The 23,207-nt window shown below is 42.6% G+C and overlaps 1 protein-coding gene across 1 annotated transcript in view; it reads right to left on the bottom strand.

Moving 5' to 3' along the window:
- Positions 1–2,634: 2,634 nt before the first annotated feature.
- Positions 2,635–23,207, bottom strand: part of SELP (selectin P) — a 42,339-nt gene continuing 21,766 nt past the window's right edge. Inside the window, exons 8-16 of the mRNA XM_030875532.2 lie at positions 20,596–20,781; positions 16,877–17,062; positions 10,799–10,984; positions 9,295–9,504; positions 8,060–8,245; positions 7,089–7,208; positions 5,204–5,234; positions 3,889–3,944; positions 2,635–3,303 (exon numbers count right to left, since the gene is read on the bottom strand). Coding sequence (XP_030731392.2) covers positions 3,890–3,944; positions 5,204–5,234; positions 7,089–7,208; positions 8,060–8,245; positions 9,295–9,504; positions 10,799–10,984; positions 16,877–17,062; positions 20,596–20,781 — 1,160 coding nt within the window. The 3' untranslated portion in view covers positions 2,635–3,303; position 3,889. The remainder of the gene's footprint in view (positions 3,304–3,888; positions 3,945–5,203; positions 5,235–7,088; positions 7,209–8,059; positions 8,246–9,294; positions 9,505–10,798; positions 10,985–16,876; positions 17,063–20,595; positions 20,782–23,207) is intronic.

The raw sequence follows: 23,207 nt of genomic DNA, 5'->3' as shown, positions 1-23,207 counted from the left end.
AGTAGAGTTCCCTGTGCTATACAGTAGGTCCTTGTCGTTTACCTATTTTATATATAGTAGTGTGTATATGTTAATCCCAAACTCCTAATTTATTGCTCCCCCCTTTCCCCTTTGGTAACCATAAGTTTGTTTTCTATGTCTGTGAGTCTATTTCTGTTCTGTAAGTAAGTTCCTTTGTATCATTTTTTTAGATTCCACATATAAGCAATATATGATATTTGTCCTTCTCTGTTGCCCAGTTCTGTCTTGATAAGGGCCTGTGGCCACCTAGGCAGTGACAGAGGAGAGGGCTTAAAGAGCTTCACTGAGAGAATCAGACCAGATTTCAATCCCACTTACTAGCTGTGTTCTCTTGGATACGTTACACAACCTCTCTGGAGCTCAATTCTGACACCTGCAAAACAGGGATGATAATAATAGTTTTTTCAGATCGGGTGGTTGGGAGGATAAAAGAACACTGTGAAGTATATAATTCCTAGCAGTTGGAAAGCACACAGCACGTGTTGATTACTATGATTATATTTTCCTGCCTCCAGGGCCCTTTATGTATCTCGGAGGATCTTGCTATTTCACGTGGCCTTAAGATATGATTTTGCTATTTATAGAGAATCTGAAAATTATCTTGTCTGAAGCATCATTATGACTTATCCCGGGTCCCCTGAATCTACATGCCTCCAAGCTTCTATGATTTGTCTCAACAGATTCAATAAATTGTAATGTAGCACCTCACATGAGATCTCTATGATGTCTTCAGTCTCCTCAACATAAGGTCTCCGTCTTTGCTTCTTGGCCGATATTATTTGATCAACTCAGACTGTCCACTCCCTAAAGTCCAATCAGAGTTCTATCTCCTTGATTCTGGGCCAACTTGACTTTTCCATTTTATGAATTCCTACCACATGCTTCAAATAACATACTGATGTTGACTACTCTCTATCACTTTGTATTGGTGTCTATTGTGTCCCCAACTAGATGATAAGCTATTCAAGAACAGGAACGGTGAATGCCTTATCCTTCTGTATCTATAGTATCAGTGGTTCGCAAAGCTGATAAACCATCAGAATTCCCTGGGACGATTTTACAAAAGGCAGATTCTGACTCAGGAGACAGAGTGATAATCATCGTCCTATAACACAGAGCCTAGTGATTGGCATAAAGTAAGCAGTCAGAGATGCTATGTACAGTATAGGAGTGAAACTTTTTAAAAGCAATGTGTCCCTAAATCCCAAGGTTACTACCAAAATTTTTTTTAACATCTTTATTGGAGTATAATTGCTTTACAATGGTGTGTTAGTTTCTGCTTTACAACAAAATGAATCAGTTATATATATACATATGTTCCTATATCTCTTCCCTCTTGCATCTCCCTCCCTCCCCCCCTCCCTATCCCACCCCTCCAGGCGGGGTCACAAAGCACCGAGCTGATCTCCCTGTGCTATGCGGCTGCTTCCCACTAGCTATCTACCGTACGTTTGGTAGTATATATATGTCCATGCCTCTCTCGCGCTTTATCACAGCTTACCCTTCCCCCTCCCCATATCCTCAAGTCCATTCTCTAGTAGGTCTGTGTCTTTATTCCTGTTTTACCCCTAGGTTCTTCATGACATTTTTTTTCTTAAATTCCATATATATGTGTTAGCATACGGTATTTGTCTCTCTCTTTCTGACTTACTTCACTCTGTATGACAAGACTCTAGGCCTATCCACCTCATTACACATAGCTCATTTTCATTTCTTTTTATGGCGAGTAATATTCCATTGTATATATGTGCCACATCTTCTTTATCCATTCATCTGATGATGGACACTTAGGTTGTTTCCATCTCCGGGCTATTGTAAATAGAGCTGCAATGAACATTTTGGTACATGACTCTTTTTGAATTATGGTTTTCTCAGGGTATATGCCCAGTAGTGGGATTGCTGGGTCGTATGGTAGTTCTATTTGTAGTTTTTTAAGGAACCTCCATACTGTTCTCCATGGTGGCTGTACCAATTCACATTCCCACCAGCAGTGCAAGAGGGTTCCCTTTTCTCCACACCCTCTCCAGCATTTATTGTTTCTAGATTTTTTGATGATGGCCATTCTGACTGGTGCGAGATGATATCTCATTGTAGTTTTGATTTGCATTTCCCTAATGATTAATGATGTTGAGCATTCTTTCACGTGTTTGTTGGCAGTCTGTATGACTACCAAAATTCTTGCAAAATCTTGTAACCTTTAGTTAGACTTTCATCATTTTTATTTGCATGTTTTATTTGCATTTTTATTTGCATGTTTACTTAGTCTGTGTGACATGTTCATTGCCTCACATTTCACAGAGAGGACAACTATATTGTTTGGCTCTATAATTTTTGTATCAGTTTCAGACAACTACTGTGTAACTTTCAATAACCTATTTATTAAGCATGTGAATTAAAGAACGTGTAAAACACACTCAGGTGATGAAGACATTTTTCTGCTTCTCTGATTTTCTTGTGTGTTTATGGTGGTGGTAAGATACATATTTGCTCACTGAAGGGTTGAGCTTGTCATTGGGACTACTGTGATTGTGCATTACATTCATGTATGAAAAGTGACGGACACAGATCTTATTCAACAAAATGTCAAATAAAAGAACATGGCATTTGGGAGAATCCTTTTAATTAGACATTCGAGTATTGGTCTTTGGGTCGTCTGGGGGAGAATGACCGGTGGAGGGAAGGTCTACAGTGACATGTACCTTCCTGTCTCGATCCTTAGTCTTCTGCAGCCTCTGGTGCCATCCAGAGGCTCCTCTTGAAGCCTCGCAGCAGAGGTCTAAAAGCCTTCACAAACAGCAAGCAGTGAAGACCCAGGAAATCCTACAGAAATTCCCTCAAGTCAGAGAGGCCTCCTGCCTTCCAGCAAAGTAGAGGATGATTTCCTCCAATCCAAAAATAAAGAGGCATTCTTATTTTTCTGCAGTCTGGTCTTCTGGTGAGTCAGATGCTCCAGGCTCTAGTTAATTAGTATCTCAAGAGACAGCGGGGGCAAAGCCCACAGACGACGGCAGAAACATTCAGTCCCAGCTTCTGAGGCTTGTGTTGGAGGAAGAGGAACTGGAGCAGGAAGGGGTGGTGGGTGGAGAGTTGGGGCTTGTGATACAGTCCTTCTGCTCTGGTCCACAGCTAATCTAAAGGAAATTCCATGCCCTTTATTCACAAGTATTTACAGAAAACTGCGGCAACTAAGCTACAGTTATAGTCAAGTCTGTCGGGAAGGCTGATGTTCAAAATTAGGATTCTGTGGAGGTTCAGTGAGGTGACCAAGAGAAGGACGGGTCTCTGAAAATGAGACAAAAAATTAAAATAATTATATTTTCCCAAAAAAGATAAAAGAAAGCTCTCATCCTATGTACCCCCTAAGGCTTAGTATAATCTTTTTCTAGATTCCAGATATTCTGCCATCTAGGCTACTTCTCTTAGGAAACTCAATCATTCACTGAGCTTTTTGGGAGAGAGACGTTATCATATGACTTTTGTTTTCCTAGCAGGTCACATAGGGAATTGGCTCCATAAAGTCTGTAACATTTTTTCTAGCACTCGTGACTTCTGGTGATCCAGCAAAGCTGCAGTATCAGTACCACCTAGCAGCCAGTAATTGAATGTCATACATCCTGACATAGGTTCTGTCTAATTAGAACATTTCTATCCTGGAGGAAATGGAAATCTTCTTATGATCTCACTTTCTATTGTCGCTCTACTGCTATACCTGTCCCCTACTGCCAACACAATTTCCTGCATGGTTTGAACATTTAATACATGGTTAAAATGTGACTCATGATTATATAAAGAAAAGTCAAGCTTTATAGTCTTCCTTTTTCCCCTACTGTTCTATTTTCTTCAAAAATACTTTCGTAGATAACTTACCTTAAGGGCTTGGGTCAAATGCAGCATTTGTAAAAACTCCGTATGTTCCTAGGTGGCTAAAGAAGAGAAACACAAGGATGACCTGCCATATTATGCTTCGTCCTTGACCCCAGTCCTGCACATAGTTCCTGCAGAGACCATGGATTACCATCCCACCCCTGGAATTCTCTGCTTTTAGTGGGAAAGAGGAATAAAACCAAAGAGATTTTCAAGATCCCACTTAACAGCTCTGGGTAATTTGTGCTGCACTTTATATCCATGTTATTGTTGATGCTTTGGGTACTGAATACTTGCTGTGCCCCTGCTGCAGCTTCTTCTTGGTGAATTCTAAAATTCCAGCCTTGATACTTGATCACGTGGCAATAGTTTTCAAAGAATGATAGTACTGCTCCCTATAGGCATTTTTTGATTTTCCTAATGATCGAGACTTACTATTGACATTTAAGCAGGGGCCATGGGTGCTGGATGTCCTAATATGCTTGGGGCGCAAAAGAATTCTCTTACACACTCCACATAACTTTAGAATAGCTACTCAACGTTCATGGAGGTGAAAAATCCCTGAGCCTGCAACTTAACTGCTTTACATATAAATATTAAATTTTTTGTGCATCTTTTAAAGTGTAATTGCCATGTGAATTAAGGGAAGATAATAACAGGTTTTCCAACTCTTTACCAGAGTTGTTCCTCATTTAAAAAAATCAGGTTGGTGTTGGCAATGGTTCTGATATTGCTTGAATCACTAACAGAATATTCCTCTCAGTTGACCTTTATGCTGTTGCCTTCATAGTGATTCTATTTGAATGAAGGTACAAGCATCTGACGACCCCATAGCATCTGCTAGTGTAGTGCCTCAGCTCTAGCATTTTATTTCCAAGTCACTTTCCCTTGTATTGCTCCTTTATATTATCATTAGGGCACCTATTGATTTTTTTACAACACTATGAAGGGCTTCCCTCGTGGCGCAGTTGTTGAGAGTCCGCCTGCCGATGCAGGGGACGCGGGTTCGTGCCCTGGCCCGGGAAGATCCCACATGCCGCAGAGCGGCTGGGCCTGTGAGCCATGGCCGCTGAGCCTGCGTGTCCAGAGCCTGTGCTCCACAACGGGAGAGGCCACAGCGGTGAGAGGCCCGCGTACTGTAAAAAACAAAAATTATGTATTGCTAGGACATATTATCTGTATATTTTCAGAACTAGTCAAGGGGACATTGCCAAAGATTTGTTTCAAAAAGAGGTCATCTGTATAATCATTCTGACATACTACAGTGAATTAAAAAGTCAAACTAGAAAAACTTAATCATAAAACATTTCCATCTTACCTTTGAGGGTTCAAGGGGCTTTTTCCTTCATCTGAAATAAGCAAGAAGACACAGAAGATTGGTTTCAGAGTAAAAAATGAGATGAGGGAGAAAGGTCATCAGTGATAGGGATTATTGGGGAGAGTCAGCAGACTGATTTCCAGATGCGCTCATTATAAGAGACGTGTAGGGAACATCCCCTCCCTAAGAGGTGGGACCTGTTTTAGGCTAAATTGAACGTTCAACGATATGTAACTCCAGAGCGCGCTCATCTTTCTCCTCTTCCCTTTCAGTAACAACCTCTCCTCCTACCTCTGGTCCCTTCCTTCATCTTCTTCGCTACTCTTGGTTGTTGTTGAGACCATTGGTTCTCGAAACTCATTTCTTTGGCACTGGAGGCCCTCTATCCTTGCATCCTTTGTCACACTCCCTCAGTCATTATTTGGGCAAGCTAAGCGAGTAAGCAAATCCAACCCAACATAACAGTGGATGTTTTTCTCCCCGGATCACATATGTGATTGGAGGCCTCCTGTCTTAATCCAAGCAATGGACTCTGATAGTGGAAACTTTAAACATGGCAGCAGGTCTGTCAATCATCCCATGGGTAGATATAAAAGGAAAAGCATCTCATGCCTAAATACATTTAGAAAATATTAAGTGACATGAAGATGAACAAGTATATTTATTTATTACAGGGCATGACTGAGCCTTCAGTGTAATAATGAATGTGCACTTTGAATTTGCAGGGGAGGGACACAGTATGCAGCATTTTCCTAGTATTTGACCATAGAATCCTAGAAAGTTTAAAATCAAATTGGGACAGTTCAAGGGAAAATTCCTCATCTCCACAAATGAATTTATTTATTATAAAGATATTGGAGGATGGGTGGCTGCTGGTCCCTCTCCACGGTTCAGAGGGTTCCCTGGAAATGTCTCAAAACTAAAGAAAGAGCTTGGGGAAAATGCAGGAATAGGGTGATTCCTACATGGTAATGGAGATGAGGATTCAGGTCTTAGGAGCTCTCACCTCTGCCTTCCGGATTTGGTTAACCAAGCACAGATGTTGCATGGAGGGACTGGTTGTAGCTTTTTGGTCTTTAAGTAGTGTTATTGTTTGTCTATTGTCCTATTTACTCACTCACAGAAGAGTATATGAGGGAACATTAGAAAACCAGCCCAATGTGATGGTGGCTTTGTGAAGGGAGAGAGCATGAGAATAGGAAACAAGGGGTTCTTCCTCTGAGCAGTTAAAAATAGGTAGTGTGGGAGGGAGGGAGACACAAGAGGGAAGAGATATGGGGATATATGTATATGTATAACTGATTCACTTTATTATAAAGCAGAAACTAACACACCATTCTAAAGCAGTTATACTCCAGTAAAGATGTTAAAAAAAAAATAGGTGTGGAAATCTCAATTCCATGAGAATGCTGGCAGGTACTTTTAACATAGCCACTTTCTGTTCCTGGATTTGAGCATCCCTGACCCCTCTGATACCCCCACTTACTTTCCATGAGGAAAGATGAAGAGACCCATTAGCTTATTAGAAGAGGATTGGCTTATTATTGGCTTCTCTTGTTGCAGAGCACAGGCTCTAGGCATGCGGGGTTCAGTAGTTGTGGCATATGGGTTCAGTAGTGTGGCGTGCGGGCTCTAGAGCACATGCTCAGTAGTTGTGGTGCATGGGCTTAGTTGCTCCGCGGCATGGGGATCGTCCCAGACCAGTACTCGAACCTGTGTCCCCTGCACTGGCAGGCGGATTCTTAACCACTGTATCACCAGGGAAGCCCCTTGTTTTCTTTTAATGCAAATGTTTTCAGACATGAACTACTGAAGTTGTCATTTCACTGCCCTGCCCCAAATCACATGAAAGAAGAAAATAAGGAGAATATTCTTTCCCATTTACCTTTCTGTCTGCAACGCTTTCTTAGCAGAGCCAGGAGTAGCCCACCCGTCACTAAACCTGTTGTAGAAGCCACTGCTCCACCAAAATAAGTCAAGGCTTCCTGGATAGTCAGTGGCCCCGCTGCAAAATAAACACATGCACGCGTGCAAGACATAAGAAGGGTATTGTGCAGAAGACCATCATTCCCCCAGGAGGTCCCCAAGAACTCTAAGATGTGAGATCAAGTAAGTCATCAAAGGTCCTGGCAGTGCTAACAACCCGGCACAAAAACATCTGGAAGTCATAAACCACTGCAACAGAATGGGATGCACGCAGGGCCTGATTTTCTTCCTAATGCTTAAATATCAAACGTAATTTCCAAAGGAGTCAGGGTAAGGACTCAATAAAAGGAATTAGATGATTAAATGGTAGACACAATAAATGGAAGTTTGGATAAACAAAGTAAACTTTGGGTAATTGTGGGAGGGGCAATTGAACATTTTTATGTGATGAAAAGTAGTTACAACAAGCTGCTAGAGAAAAGAAATGAAAAAAAGGGAGGGGGATGACATAAACCTTACAAACAGATGGAGCTTAATTAAGGAAGATATACTGTATTTTTGGAGGTATATGTTAAACAAAGATCTTCTGAGATAATAAATCAGGATTCTGCACTAAATAACCTTCAGTTTAAAACATTTTGAAACTTCAAGATGTACTACACACAGATTATAAAGAAATGAGAGCATTCATTTCACAAACTGGAGCTTTGAAAAAGGAGTGGTGACTGTTTACGCAGAGTCACTGAATTTGATTCCCACTGCTCTGCATGAGGTACAGAGATGCTGTCTGATTCATTGTGAAACAATTATTAAATGCAGGGGGAAACCCAGTGATGGAAAGCAACCACTGCCAGAAATACTCAGAGGAGAAACACTGATTTCATTATTTTCCATATCAAAGCGACTTCCTAACCCAGATGAGAAATAAACCTTGGCACGCTGGCACGACAGCTGACCACTGGCCATTCTCTTGGCACACTGTTCTCGCTGAGCCGCTAAGTAAACGGCCCTCTGGGCAACGGAAGCTGCAGGTGGATCCATAGCTGAAATTTCCCCGAGGGTTGGAGCAGTTCATCACGATTGGCTCAGTCACGTGTAGCTTGGAGCATTTGACAGCTGCAGAAAAAAAGAAGGCAGGAAAAACAAACATATAGAATGAACATAAGAGAGATTATGGATTCATTTGAAACCTGGCTAGCATTGCCATTAGATGAGGTAGAATACAAAAGATCAGAAAGGAAATGAGCTACTTTTGACATTCCCACTAGCCCTTGCAGCATCACATGTACTAAGATATCCACTCAAAGATGATAGCCAAAGAACTAGGATGGGCACATAGTGGCAATTCAATAAATACCTGCCAGTGGATTGGTCGATCTTACCTACCAAAATACTATTTACAAAATTTTGCTTCTCAAGAATACTGTTGTCCTAAATGTCATTATTACTACCATTGACAATAAGCTGGCATGTCAGCACATTTTTCTTAAAATAACAAGTGTTCAGCATAGCTGGCCTCTGGACGATTGAAAGAGGTAGAGACTTCCATACTCGTTAAACTATTTGTCAGGGAATTTCAGGCTATTCTCCTAAATTTGTGGATAGAAAACTAAATATAAGTCAAATTTAACTCAACTCAGGAGACTGAATTTAACTCAGGCAAATGTTATTGAGCAACCGTGACATTTGCAAAGCACTGTGCTGTGCTTCCTAGGGAATACAGTGATGAAGGAGACACAGTGCTTCGTGCAGAGGGCGATAGGTCTTCAAGAGGTATCAGTCATGATTTATCTTTTTATTTAGCTTCCAATTATGAAAATACGGAATATTTACACTGCCACATCATTAACAGAATTGTAACTTATATTTCACAATTCAGATAGCTGGTCTTGTGTTCAGCGTGTGTATTGTTCTAACACGTTTTGGACATTTACATATGTTTCCTCCTTTAGGTCTTTGAGTACCAGGGCACTACCTCGTGACATAAGGAAGGGGAAAAGTTGGTATGCTTCTTGCACATTGCTTCTAATTGGGATTGGTGTGGATTTCATGGAGGAGTTGACACTTGAAGGGGTCATTGGGGTTGGATGGGATTTCGACAGGCATGTACAGTGACTAGCTTGCTGGAAGAGAGCATCAGAACTGCCTGTTCCTTTTCACATTACCTCTGCATGCTGGAGCTCCTGCTGTCCATTGTCCAGAAGGTCTGCATCGGAGAGCACTATCTCCCATGAGTGTGAATCCAGCTTTGCATGCAAAGTGGCAAGTGGTATTCAAACCAAAGTTTCCCAGACGATGCTGACAGGACATTGTTCCTTGCTTTGGAGTGACGAGGGATGGGCATTGCACCTCTACAGTAGGAGCTGATACTATGTCTGTTGTGAGAAAATGTTTCAATTTAGAGCTCCCAATTAGAAGGAGCACAACAGAGTTAAGACTGACATGGGGGGCTTCCCTGGTGGGGCAGTGGTTGAGAGTCCACCTGCCGATGCAGGGGACACGGGTTCGTGCCCTGGTCCGGGAAGATCCCACATGCCGCGGAGCGGCTAGGCCCGTGAGCCACGGCCGCTGAGCCTGCACGTCCAGAGCCTGTGCTCCACAACGGGAGAGGCCACAACAGTGAGAGGCCCGCGTACCACCAAAAAAAAAAAAAAAAGACTGACATGGAATAACTGCCTTCCACTCCTTTCATAATCAGGGAGGTTGTAGCAATAGCTCCTTAAGGAAGTTAAGGAAAACTATTAAAATCAGGTATGGAAAACCAGATGAGAAAAATGATCTAAAATTGTCCTTGGAGAGATGATTCTCCTGGCCAGAAGAAGAAATTGGAGGTGGGGAGGGGGGTGGCATCAATGTTACTGATACTAAAAACAAAACAAAACAAAGGCAGAATAATTGGTGCAGAAATATAAGAATTCAGTAGAAAGAGAAATATGTATAGGCCAATTGCTTGCTCAGTGCTGCTTTTTTTTTTGTGGTACGCAGGCCTCTCACTGTTGTGGCCTCTCCCGTTGCGCGGGCTCAGCGGCCATGGCTCACGGCCCAGCCGCTCTGCGGCATGTGGGATCCTCCCGGACCGGGGCACGAACCCGCGTGCCCTGCATCGGCAGGCTGACTCCCAACCACGGCGCCACCAGGGAAGCCCATCAGTGCTGCTTTATTGGGAGGTGGTATTGTCTTCTGGCCAAAGGCCAGTATGAAATGTGAGGCGTGGATATTGCCACTGGCTGTCACTAACTTGCCACGTGGCAGAAAGATGGCAGTTGACCCCTCTCCACTTCAGTTCCTTGATCTGAAACACTGGACCGGTGACCACACCCCTAGTGCTCTCTCCTGGCGATGAAGCAATGGAAACCATTCAATCAACTCAGCAAAGCTCTTTGAGACAAAGAGGCCACAATTACGAAAGATAATCCGTGCTTAAGAATCGGTGTTATCTTTTATTCACAAATGTGAAAAAGTCCTGTCACTCCTTATACATTTTTAAATCCAGGCTGTGTTTCCTAGACCCCAGTAGAAAACCCACTTCATGACAAGAAGTGGAGCTTTCACAGTAATAATGATATCATGTGTACCTGTCATATACTAAGAGTGTATATAAGTGTTTGTTATTTTTGTTGAGGAAATTTCCAGAAGAAGAGCTGTCCCGGCAAGTGTATCCTGTTTTACCGTCACAGGTCGGTCGGGGTGCTGTCCACCTTCCAGAAGCTGTGCATTCAACATGGCTGGACCCCTCCAGCTTAAAGCCCTCGTTACAGGAGAAATGGCAGGTGGAGCCAGCAGTGAATTCTCCGTGAGAGTCAGGACAATCCAGGCTTCCCCACTCTGGGGCAGACAGTTCTGGACACTTGATGGCTGGAGAAGCAAATCAAGAATGTCACAATCTCCAAATTGATTTGGAAGCCCTGTTTTGCACCAAATTTATTCATTTTCAACAAATATTAACTACTTATTGAGCTCCCACTGTGTCAGGTGTTTTGCTAGGTAGCAGGCGTTTCACAATGAGCACAGGAGGTCATGAAGTACAAAGGGCAGGGGGAGGGACGGTGGGCTTGCAGAGAGGAGTATAGGAAGAAGTCAAGGAGTTAGGCAGTCATCCTCAAGAATTCACAATTTCCTCCTCTTCTCTCTACACCTGCTGCTTTAGAGACCTCAGAGCCTCCCCCCAGCTCTCACTGTCCTATCTGTATAAATGCAGTCCAAGTTTTCACTTCTGTCCTTCCTCTTGCCTGAGGCTACTTCCGGTTAGATATCCTGCTGTCTCCACAAATTCACCACCTCTAAACCTGCAATGATCATCTTGGGTCCTAAACTACTGTTTCTTCCATTTGGATCCCCAGGCTTTTTTTTTTTTTAACCACAGTTTCATGGCACAGGAAAGCTCAAAACCTCCTGGTGAAGCTAGATTAGTTCCTGGGAAGTCCCTGAACTGACCTCATGTGTTCTTGCCTCTGGTTCTTGGCTCGCACTTCCCTAAATTTCTTTCAATTTTTACTGAATAAAATCCCACCCATCCTCTAGGATCCAAATGAACACAGCCTCTCTTAAGCCTCTGCTGATCACTGCATCCTAAAGTCTTCTCCTCTGAACGCATCAGTTTTTTCTTTGAACTCATATGCTGTCATATCACATGTCATCTCTTCCCTCTTCTCCTGGATAGAAAGCCCCTAAAACCCAAGAACCATAAGTCTTTGTGTCTCCCACAATTCACACTGCAGGATCTCAAGAGGTGGTGCTCAACCACCATATGCCAAGTGGATGTGGAATTTTTAATTTACTATTTCCCCAAAAAACTGTTTTGATAAGTTATTGCAGTTACCTATTTCTCTTAGGATCATGTCTTTCTCCCCACGAAGGTCTCTGACATAAGACTGTTATTTATCAACAAATATTGGATTATTGACAAACTGAGGGACTATTCTTTCTTTAAATCCAAGACTGAAAGCAATGCCTTGGTCAGATAAGGCTTATTTTGCTTAGCTATTTTGCTTTTAAAAAAAATCTCTTGAAGTCCTATGTAATGCCTCATGGAAAAGTGATGTATTGGCTTTTACGTATTGGCCCACATGCTTTTTGGTGGCAGGCTATTCACTGAAGGATTGTGGATCCTTACTGTGTGAACCCATTCAAACAGCCAAAGTAACATACTGAATTTCAGTTTAGAACTCTCAAATTTTTGAGTAATTAATAAATCCATACCTCTCAGATCAATTCCACTTATCAAACATTTATTAAACATATCTCTTGGTGTAAGTCATAGACATTAAATCATTTATGAACATTTTCACTAAAATAACTTTTTCAATATCTCCAAGAATTTCATATTTAAACCCAAGAAAATACATAATGTCAATTGCATGAGAGCAGGGACCTTGTCAGCTCTTTTCAACACTGTATCCCAGGCAACAGCGCCTGGCGCAAAGTAGGGGGCCCAAAAATATTTGTCAAATGAACGAATAAGTTAGCGCAATTTAATTTGGACTCATGCTAACAAGTATTTTTACATGGTGTGAAAAGAAACAAGAGGAGTTACTGTTTTAAAAAATGGATTTAAGTGACCCCTAGGATACAAAGAGAATTACTACAGCATTAAATCTACGTGGAGGATATTGCTTTGGTCTCGGTCTTTTTCTGACAAGGTTATAGGTATAGCCTTTTGTAGCTAGGAGAGTCTCTCATCCTTCTTCTGTAAACATGAACCTTGTTGAATCTAAGGACTAACTTGTGTAAGGAAGCACGTTTTCCTGTCTGAGGGGACGCTTTGGTGAGGTTCATGGAAGCCTAGCCCAGAACGGGCAAGTGGTGGGCACTCAGCAAACATGGGCTGAATTAAATTTGTGGAGCTGTCAAGGAAGTTGTTGGAGTGAAGGGGCCTAGTGCGGATGTAGAGGAAGAGATTTTTACTAAGGAATGACCTCTGTGGGTAACTTTAAAAAGTAGTCATACTCTTGAGCCTCCTCTAAAATTTTACCAAAACCTGAGTCATTACAAGAAGAATAGAAAATGGATAAGGGTTGCTTTTATCACCATACTTAATGCTCTGTATTTGTGGACTTAAAGGCCGTGCTGCCTACTGGAAAGGTCTTCATTGATATTTTTCTGTAATCCATGAAGTAGCTGTACATGATTGCCTGTGACTTCATGAACTATTGGGATCATCAGCACTCTATTATTATCTTATGACATATTTAGTTAATTCTCTGTTTCTTTGTATTATCTCTTTTAACTTGAGTTGGATACAGTTTTGTCAAGAATTTTTTGGAAAGGAGATGTATCATAAATAATAAATTTAATTGAGTTGGCTGTTCTAAACTCAAATTTTAAAAATAAAGGCTAGGAATCTTCATGGAGTCAGAGAAATGTTGGGGGAGTAGAGAAATAAAACAGATGTGAGCGAGCCAGGCCAGAGCATAGAGGGTACCAGTTTGCTATATTTTAGAACTTGGATGAGCAAGGATGTGGCAGAAGGGCAGAGCTAGGATTGGCATTTGAAACCAGGACCCATCCCTCCCCATCAAGGTGAGGTTGGTCATTAGCAGTTGGATCCAGCAGCCAAACATGGTCTCCAGAGGGCCAATGACAAAGTGACTGGGAAAACAGTAATCTGTGTCAGGATAGTGGCTCCACAGGTGGTGACATGGGGGACACAGAAACCGGATATAAGCAATTCAGCACTGCTTAGGTTCAGGGAAAGGAATTCAGGTCCTTGGCGGGGGCGGGCAAAGGCTGGGAGGAGACTGGAAAATACAGGCAGAGCTCAGGTCCTAGAGAGACCAGGAAACTGGCGTTCTAACTAAAAGGGAAATATCTGTGGACCTACTCAAAAAATGGAACCTCACATTGTGCTGTGAAGCAGGAGACTCAGCATTGCACCTGCCACACCACCCCTCCTTATTTGGTGGCCCTCAAGCCCCTATGACATAGCCCAGGACTCTGAAAAAGACCATGTGAAAAATCAAGGTTCAGTGCTGAAGGGTTAACAATTCATGGACTCAGGCATATGGGCAAAGAAGAGGAACTATGTGCCTAAATCTAGAGAATACATTTAGAGAATGAGGTAGAAACACAGGTACCAAAGCCAGAGCTAATGATCAGGGGCACACAGGGTTGACAGTTCCAAAGCCCATAGTTGACGAAAGCTGCTGCCCCTGGTCAAGTTTGGTTCTAGACACTGGGCAGGGCTAGGCCTGAAGGGCGGTGGGCAAATGCCACCTCGTGTGGAGAAAAGGAGGTGGCAAGGAGTGAGGGGAAGTGGGGGCTTCAGAGATTACAGATTTAACAACCATGTTGATTGCATATATGATTTAAAATTTAGTGAGATATTTCTTAGGGATTTTTTATTCTTTAGCTTTAAAACAGAATGTGGAAAAACAGAGCTTATGATAGATGCCCATGGAATAAACAAACGAGTGATTGAGAAATAAGTGACGAAGCCCTAATGGTATCAGCCATGAATGTTCTAGACTCCTCCGGTGGCTTGTAGTATATCTTTTTAACAGCGGGTGATAGCATTTTATGTCCTTTAGTCTACAGAATTCGTGTCCAGGGAAGAGACCTCAGAGTTGTTTTTTTACATCGTTATTGGAGTATAATCGCTTTAAAATGTTGTGTTAGTTTCTGCTGTGTAGCAAAGTGAATAAGCTGTATGTGTACATATATCCCTATATCCTCTCCCTCTTGCGTCTCCCTCCCACCCTCCCTATCCCACCCCTCTAGGTGGTCACAAAGCACCGAGCTGATCTCCCTGTGCTATGCGGCTGCTTCCCACTAGCTATCTATTTTACATTTGGTAGTGTATATATGTCCATGCCACTCTCTCACCTCATCACAGCTTCCCCTCCCCGCCGTGTCCACAAGTCCATTCTGTATGTCTGCGGCTTTATTCCTGTCCTGTCCCTAGGTTCATTAGAACCATTTTTTTTTAAGATTCCATTTATATGTGTTAGCATACGGAGACCTCAGAGTTGATCTTGTCCACTCCTCTCCTTTTGGAATTGAGAAAATCAAGGGTGTGACGTGATTTACATGGTCCATGACTCCATGGAAGAGCAATACAGGTCTTCTTTGGATATTAATCTAGTGCTCATTCCACGAGAAGGAATAAGTATTTAGCTCTTTCCACTAATAGATTTCTATCGACATATTTTCTCATTTGATCCCTCTCATTCTCTCATTTGATCACTCATTTCGGCAACTAGACAAGAGCAGTGGAAAAGAGTAAATTTACAAGTGACTGACCCGGGATTTAGAAACCTGCCACTGTGTGGCAGTGTAGTGTAGTGTTGTGGTAAGAGCTCTGGCCCTGTAATCAGGCTAGACCCGGGCTTGAATCCTAGCTCCTTACTTCCTATCTATTAGATCTCTGCCAGCTATTTAGCTTCCATTTCCTCATCTTTAAAACGGGGAGAGTGACAACCATGTTAAGGATAGTTGCGTGGACTGAATGCAAAAATGCATATGAAAGAGCTGGTACTTATTTACACAAGCAATAAAAATGAGCTATTACTGCTGGTATAGTACACAGAACACTAGAACAATGGCAACTTTTGAAAGTAAACGTGAGCTATAAATTAATCAATTCATAAACTTCTATTTTAGCGTATACTATATACTAGGTAGGTGTCAGTCAGATGTTTCGGGGGAATCAAAGACCCTTGCCTTTGAGGATCTACTAATTCCTTGTCAATAGGGCTTGAGCTTGAATAAATTTAACCAGTAAATGATAAGCTTCGATTCAACAGATACTTGTCACACACCTACTTTTTTTTCTGTCTAGTTGCTGCAGGAAATACAAAGGTGAATGCGGCACAGTTGCTGCCCTCAAGGAGCTCCTAATCCATATAGAAGTTGAGCGAGGAGAAACATACACCAATAGTTAGACTGTGAGATCCTTGAGGGGTTGGGATGAAATCACATCCACCCCTGAGTAAGCTCAGTGTCTGGGGCTTAGTAGTGCTCAGCAAAGGTGGAGGTGGGAATGAATGAGTAAGAGCGTAGTAGAAAAATTCTTTATGATGAAGTAAAAGTCCCAGTCACATAGCTGAACTTCATCACTTACTAATAGTGTGAATTTTGACAAGTTACATAATCTCTGAGCCTCTATTTTCTCATCTGTAAAATAGAGACAATACTGCCTGTCCTCATTATTTTAGAATTGTAATAAACATCAAATATCGCAGTGACACTAAAACACGTTATAAAACTATGAAATGTTTAAAATTATTATTATAAGACTATTCAGAGAAGACTTTCCTGGTGGCGCAGTGGTTAAGAATCCACGTGCCAATGTAGGGGACATGGGTTCAAGCCCTGGTCCGGGAAGATCCCACACGCTGCAGAGCAACTAAGCCCGTGCGCCACAACTACTGCCTGAGCTCTAGAGCCCGCGAGCCACAACTACTGATCCTGCGAGCCACAACTACTGAAGCCCGTGCACCTAGAGCCCACGCTCTGCAACAAGAGAAGCCACCGCAGTGAGAAGCCCGCGCACCGCAACGAAGAGTAACCCCCATTCGCCATGACTAAAGAATGCCCGTGCGCAGCGATAAAAACCCAATGCAGCAAATAAAGTTATATTAAAAAAAAAGAATATTCAGAGAGAGAGAGAAAAGCTTTTGGTCTAGATCGTTATGCTTTGTGGAGAAACCTTCCTTTAGCTTAGGAACAGGTTTACATGAATTGCTGATGATCCTTCATTCTACACGGTTACTTGAGAAGCTGTAAGAGAGGATAGACCCGTGGTCCTACCGTCACACGTTGGTGGGGAATCTGTCCAGCGTCCAGATGGAGTACAGTCCAATCTTTCCGGTCCAGATAAGGAGAATCCCTCATCACAGGTGAACTGGCATGTGGTCTTATAACTGGAATCTCCAAGAGGCTGGACACAGGTCTTTGTTCCATTCTGAGGGTTTGGGAGAGGTGCGCAGGTAACGGCTGCCGTGGGCATGGCCGAGGAGGAGAGAGGAGGTTGTTTTAGAACACAGCAACTTAAATCAGTGTGTGTGTGTGTGTGTGTGTGTGTGTGTGTGTGTGTGTGTGTGTGTCCGTCCTTAACATACCGGGGCAGCATGGGGTTAGTAATGATTGTTTGAATTTCATGGTGCTTTGTCACCCGGTAGAAGTCTTGTACGTGTGAAATAGCAGCAGTTGACAGTGGACTGGTATCCTGAAATGCTCACCGCCAAAGAGCTTTAGAGGTGATTTAAAAGGGAGTTGGTTCTTTGTTGGGAAAGATAGTGATGCAGCTCATGTTAGTTGCCCCTGGACAGGAGAAGGACTGGCTGCTTCCTTGATACCTTCTTCAGAGATAGACCTAATCACCTTGCCATAAAACAATGACAAGTGATTGGAAATAGGGAAATGGAGTAAAATACTCTTTCCCCTTCCAGAAGTTCCTTCCCCCAACCAAGTGGTGGAAAGAATCTGGGTCCAAAGCCTGCCTCTGTTACTTACTAGCAATGAATCTCTGGACAATAAGCTTTCTGAATCTCAGTTGCTTCATCTATGAAATGGGAGAAAAAACAATCCTTGCCTTGCAGGGATCCTCAGTTATACAAAATAATAAGTTAACTAAATCATAGGCAAAAATTAAATTAAAAAATATTTTAACAATCGTGACACAAAGTAGGCACATAATGTAACTGGCCATCTGCAGATGCTCTTCCCACCAGTCTCATCCTACAATGACCAGCCCCAGATGACACTACTTGTTCACCTATAAAAAACAGTAAATAAGATCTCACAGTGCTTTGCCACAGCTTATCCATGTGGAGTTTGTGGTGCTAGAGGACTTGATTTGGTTGGAGATCATGCTCTGTGACTATTGGCAAGTCACTTAACCTCTCTGAACCTCAATATGTTCACCTTTAAAATGTGGAGAATAGCATTAAATAGCTCCCAGGATTTTTACAAGGCTAAAAAGTGAAAACACTCTGTATGCAAATGTTAATGGCTGCCAAGATGTCCCTCAGCCAATTAGTGAAATAAAACTCAGATTAAACGTATTGGCGTTAAAAAATGAAGGCTAAAGGCTAAGAGAACACATGGTTTCGGGTGTTTCTTCTTCAGTTTGGCCTGATTGGGTAGTGTATGGTTTTAGACCAGAGACAGTGGTGGTGTGGATGAACCTAGGGCCATTTCCACTGATTTGAACTGCTTGAGGTCTTGAGAGCATTTTCTATTTCTCTTTCTCTCTCTTCCCTTCCTCCCTTCTCCTTTCCAGCTACATTTCACCCCCAACCTCCCAATCTCATTCCTTGGTCGAAAGACCTAGTTCTTTTCTGCCACTTGAAAAGTCTTTCTGTATTCAGTGTGGGAGTGGTGGGTAAGGGAGAGCAGGCAAGTCAAGCAGCCTATAAACTGTAAGGACAAATTGGGAGGGTGTTGGTACCATGAGTCCGTTTGCAGCTCTTTTGTGGCCTTGCCTTCTGATAGCTCGGGTGGGGATACAGGGGCAAGGGGGACCTTGCAAAGGGAAATTGAGAACACCCTCTCAAGAGCATTACAACAGCTTGTGAGTGCAAGCCTCGTGGTACCTTCCTGCACAGACCGCATTTGGGTATTTCACTTGATGCTTGCCCGGCAACAAGAGGAGAAAGTTCAGTCAGAGTAAACAAAGAACTAAAAGCGGAAGGGAAGTGGAAGGTCACAGGAAGCCATGGTGAGCGTGAGCCTCCTTGCTGTGACACACCCACAGATGGGCCAGTGTGGGGCAATGAACTGCAATCTGTGCCCTGAACAGCCCAGGGTTGTGCGGAAGGGTGCTAAGCATTGTAACACCCTCCTCAGGGACTCCAAGTTCTTCCCCAAAGCTGTGTGGACTTTGTAGTATATTCAGCCTTCAGTGCAGCCCAGGTAACAGCTGAAGAGCCAAGGCCACAAGCCTCACCTTGGTCTCTGCAGACCCAGCTCAGAAGGTGTGCTCATCCCTAGCCCCTGTGGCTTGCCATGCTCTCTTGTGCCTGGGGCTAAAGCGCAGTTCTATTGAGTTGGTCAGCCCCTTCGTTCGTTCGTTCGTTCGTTCACTCACTGTTGACCTAACTTAACAGTAGTGTGTACGTGTGTGTGCATGTGTGTGCTTGTGTGTGACCTGAATAGCAAGTGGTTTCCTTTTTATTAAAAACATGTTTCTGCCTGCTTTCACTCCTGTTGGAAGTGGGTACGAAGTGAAAAGCAAAGGCAAACAATGCAGAATTGGCTGGTATTTTACCTACCTAATTTTATTATTAAAATTGTATATATATGCATCATAAAAATACTAATCACATGGAGGAAAGAGTGGGAAAATATTGGAAGAATTCATACAAGAAGGGAGAAACATAACCAGTGTCTGTTTTAGGGTTGGGTATTTGGGGGAGGTATTTAAGAGGATTTTTTTGTTTCTCTATTTCCTTATTTTTCTGTAACTTTTATAAATAAAAATGTTATTTTTTAAAAATCAGTATTTGCGGGCTTCCCTGGTGGTGCAGTGGTTGAGAGTCCACCTGCCGATGCAGGGGACACGGGTTCGTGCCCCAGTCCGGGAAGATCCCACATGCCGCAGAGTGGCTGGGCCCGTGAGCCATGGCCGCTGAGCCTGCGCGTCCTGAGCCTGTGCTCTGCAACAGGAGAGGCCACAACAGTGAGAGGCCCGTGTACCGAAAAAAAAAAAAAAATCAGTATTTGCCATAAATATAAGTAAATAATTGGATACACGGAGTAGAGAAAGGAATGGGGAGTATAAAAAGCATACATCTGTCCTTCAGTTCCTAAATGCAGATGATTAAAACCAGTTCTATTCCACACAATAACTGCCTTTACTTTATATCAAGTGTAATGCAGACAAATATGCTTATGCTGAATATATATATACTTTGCTTCCTCTGAGAGTCCTGTTGACCTTTTGCATGTACAGATTAGTTTCTTCCTCTTTTCATCAGTCTTCACTTTATCCTAAGTGGATTTCTCCAGTCTTAACACAGATCTTGGAGGATGTTTGCAGCCAGGCACCTGTAAATTCTGCCCCTCCCATTCCACTATTAAACCCGGGAGCTACCCCCCATTCCACCATTGTACTCCGTGGTTCCTAGGAGCAAAGAGCCAGGTCAGTCTTGGAACAGCCATCCTGAGGCTAGCTCTTCCCTCTGGCCTTCTTTCCAGATACTATCTTCAGCCAAGGGAGAACAGTCCACCTGGTTCATGATAGGAGCCTTCATGTCCTGGGAAAGGCCCCAGGACAGAGCTGGCACCAGGCCACCATCACACACCCCTGCCACCTTCCTGTTGCCAGACATCCTGTCGCTTGTGGTACCTGCCTAGCCCCTGAAGGCATTTGCATTTTGGATCCCTGGGTTACGTGATGACAGTGTTTATTCATTTTCCAGTCCATGTCAAGTTTCTGTCCCCTAGACAGTTACCACCTTTAAAATACAGCTTTTTAAAATAAGCCTACAGTTTATTTCCAAGACACTGGAAAGAATTCATTTTACCTTGGCATTCTGGAAAAGGAGCATTCCAGTTCCCCGTATCCAAGCATTGCAGCACACTTGCTCCCACCAGGAGAAAGCCCTCATCACAGGTGAAGCTGCAGGTCGACTGGTACCTAAAGGCACCAAAGGGATGGGAGCAGTTCACCTGGGCCTTGTTTGAGGCTGGAAGATACTGGCACTGCAACGCTAAGGAGTGAGGAAGTGAGAAAGTAAGGGAGTGAGGAAAGTAATAAACAAGTACTCATTGATTTCCACCCCTTAACTCTTTCTAGTGCCAACAAGAGGGATTTCTGAATTGGGCATGTTTAACCTGGAGGACGAGAAAAGTGTCATATAATCCCAATGCCACATGAAGGACTTCAGGAGGAAATGTTGAGCCATCGTTAAGCATTTGGCAATATGTATTCATAGTTTTAAAAGTATCGTACTTTTGGACCCAAGAATCTATGCTAAGTATGTAACAAGATGCATATCAAAAATCAGTTCAGAGAATTTTTATCATGATATTATTTGTGAGAGCAAAATATCAAAAATGAACATAAATGCCACTAATGAGAGGCCGAAAATTAACTATCGTGGATCCATGAAAGGAATATGATATATTTCACCTTGGAAAGATATGGGAGGTGTCTCAATGCACAATGTCAAGTGAAAAAGCAGGATAAAAATTATATACACGCCATGATCTCAATCATATAATGCAGATGGCCATAAATGGAGAGAACACATGTATTCTATATATATTAAGTCTTTTCTCATTTTTAAAAGGGGAGCAATAGTTTTAACTACCTCATGGAGTTCGACTAAAATGCTCAATAAATATTATCTAGTATTATTATTACTAATAGCAGTAGTAGCAGCAGCAGTAGTAGCAGTAGCAGTAGTAGTCTTAAAATCATTATAGCTATGCATCAGATGCAGACCTTGAATGTCAGAGTGGAAAACGCTAGGAAGGCCTACCAGGGGAGTTATTGAAACCACATATCTAGATGCTTAAGAGAACAGTCAATTCTCTCTTTTGGGTGATTAGACATTTACCTGACTGGAGACAAGAATGTCTCCAGTGACCCCTAAAGACCCTCTCCTTTCAAGCATGTCAAAGGGCTCTCTGTGTCTTTGTCTCTCAGACAGTACCTTCCCAGTACATCCCATTCCCCTCGCTAAGCGTCACCATCACGTTGTATGATGATCTATTCCTCTACTGCCTCACTTTTTTTTTCAATTTTTTAACTGTAGTAAAATACACATAGTATAAAACTTACCTTTTACCACTTAACCATTTCTAAGTGTACATTCCAGTGGGATTAAGTACATTCATATTTTTGTGCAACTATCACCACCATCAGTCTTCAGAACATTTAACAGCAACTACCTATTCCTCCTCTAGGCCCCAGCAACAGCCATTCCACTTTCTGTCTCAGTGATTCTGACTACTCTAAGTACCTCCTATATGTGGAATCATTCAGTACTTGTCTTTGTGTGATTGGCTTACTACACTCAGCATAATGTCCTTGAGATTCATCCACGTTGTAGCATATGTCAGAATTTCCTTCCTTTTTAAGGCTGAATAATATTCCATTGTATGTATGTATATACCACGTTTTTCTTATCCATTCATCTCTGATGGACACTTGGGTTGCTTCCACATTTTAACTGTTATGAATAATGCTGCTATGAACATGGGTGTATACATCTCTCTTCAAGACACTACTTTCAAACCACTGCCTCATTTTAAAATCAGGTATACTTAGACCCAGGGTTCACATAAATTGCTTGGGATCTCACATGAAATGCCAATATTTTCATTCCTGGGACATAAATTCTGTGTGGGGTACCTCTTGTAAAAAAAAAAAAAAATCTTCGTGATTTCCCTATATCTCAGTTCTTCAAGAGCAAAATATTGAGAACATGAACTATTTAAAGGAGATCACTTTGTAAAATCAGATCAGAGACATATGATTTACAAGGTAATGTTATGATCATTATTTTATCTACATTTGTAAAGCTCATAGCAGTTTTTTAAATAAATGTATTATTTTATTTTATTTATTTTTGGCTGCGTTGGGTCTTCGTTGCTGTGCGCAGCCTTTCTTTAGTTGCAACAAGCGGGGGCTACTCTTCGTTGTGGAGCATGGGCTCTAGGCGCCCAGGCTTCAGTAGTTGTGGTGTGCGGGCTCAGTAGTTGTGGCTTGTGGGCTGTAGAGCGCAGGCTCAGTAGTTGCGGCTCACAGATTTAGTTACTCTGTGGCATGTGGGATCTTCCCGGACCAGAAATGGAACCTGTGTCCCCTGCATTGGCAGATGGACTCTTAACCACTGTGCCACAAGGGAAGTCCCTTGTAGCATTTTTAAGCTTGCATTTACACACACTAATCCACAACCACTAGTGAGGCGGGTAAGGGAGATAATAGTACTCTTATTTTGCAGGTGACACTGAGTTTTAGAGAGACCAAAAGCTTGTTGCCAGGAAATGACAGAACTGGACTAAATGTCTTGTCATTACCCTTCCACTGTTCCATGCTGTTCCTCATGCATAATTCCTTCCTCCCAGCCCCCCCTCCTTCATGCCAACTCACGACATCCATGTCAGTCCATGCAGCCCTCGCCTTGCG

Source organism: Globicephala melas, chromosome 1 (assembly GCF_963455315.2).
Source record: "Globicephala melas chromosome 1, mGloMel1.2, whole genome shotgun sequence".
Lineage (NCBI taxonomy): Eukaryota > Metazoa > Chordata > Mammalia > Artiodactyla > Delphinidae > Globicephala > Globicephala melas.
Note: the sequence above shows the minus strand (reverse complement) of the source record. Positions and strands in the feature narration are given on the sequence as shown.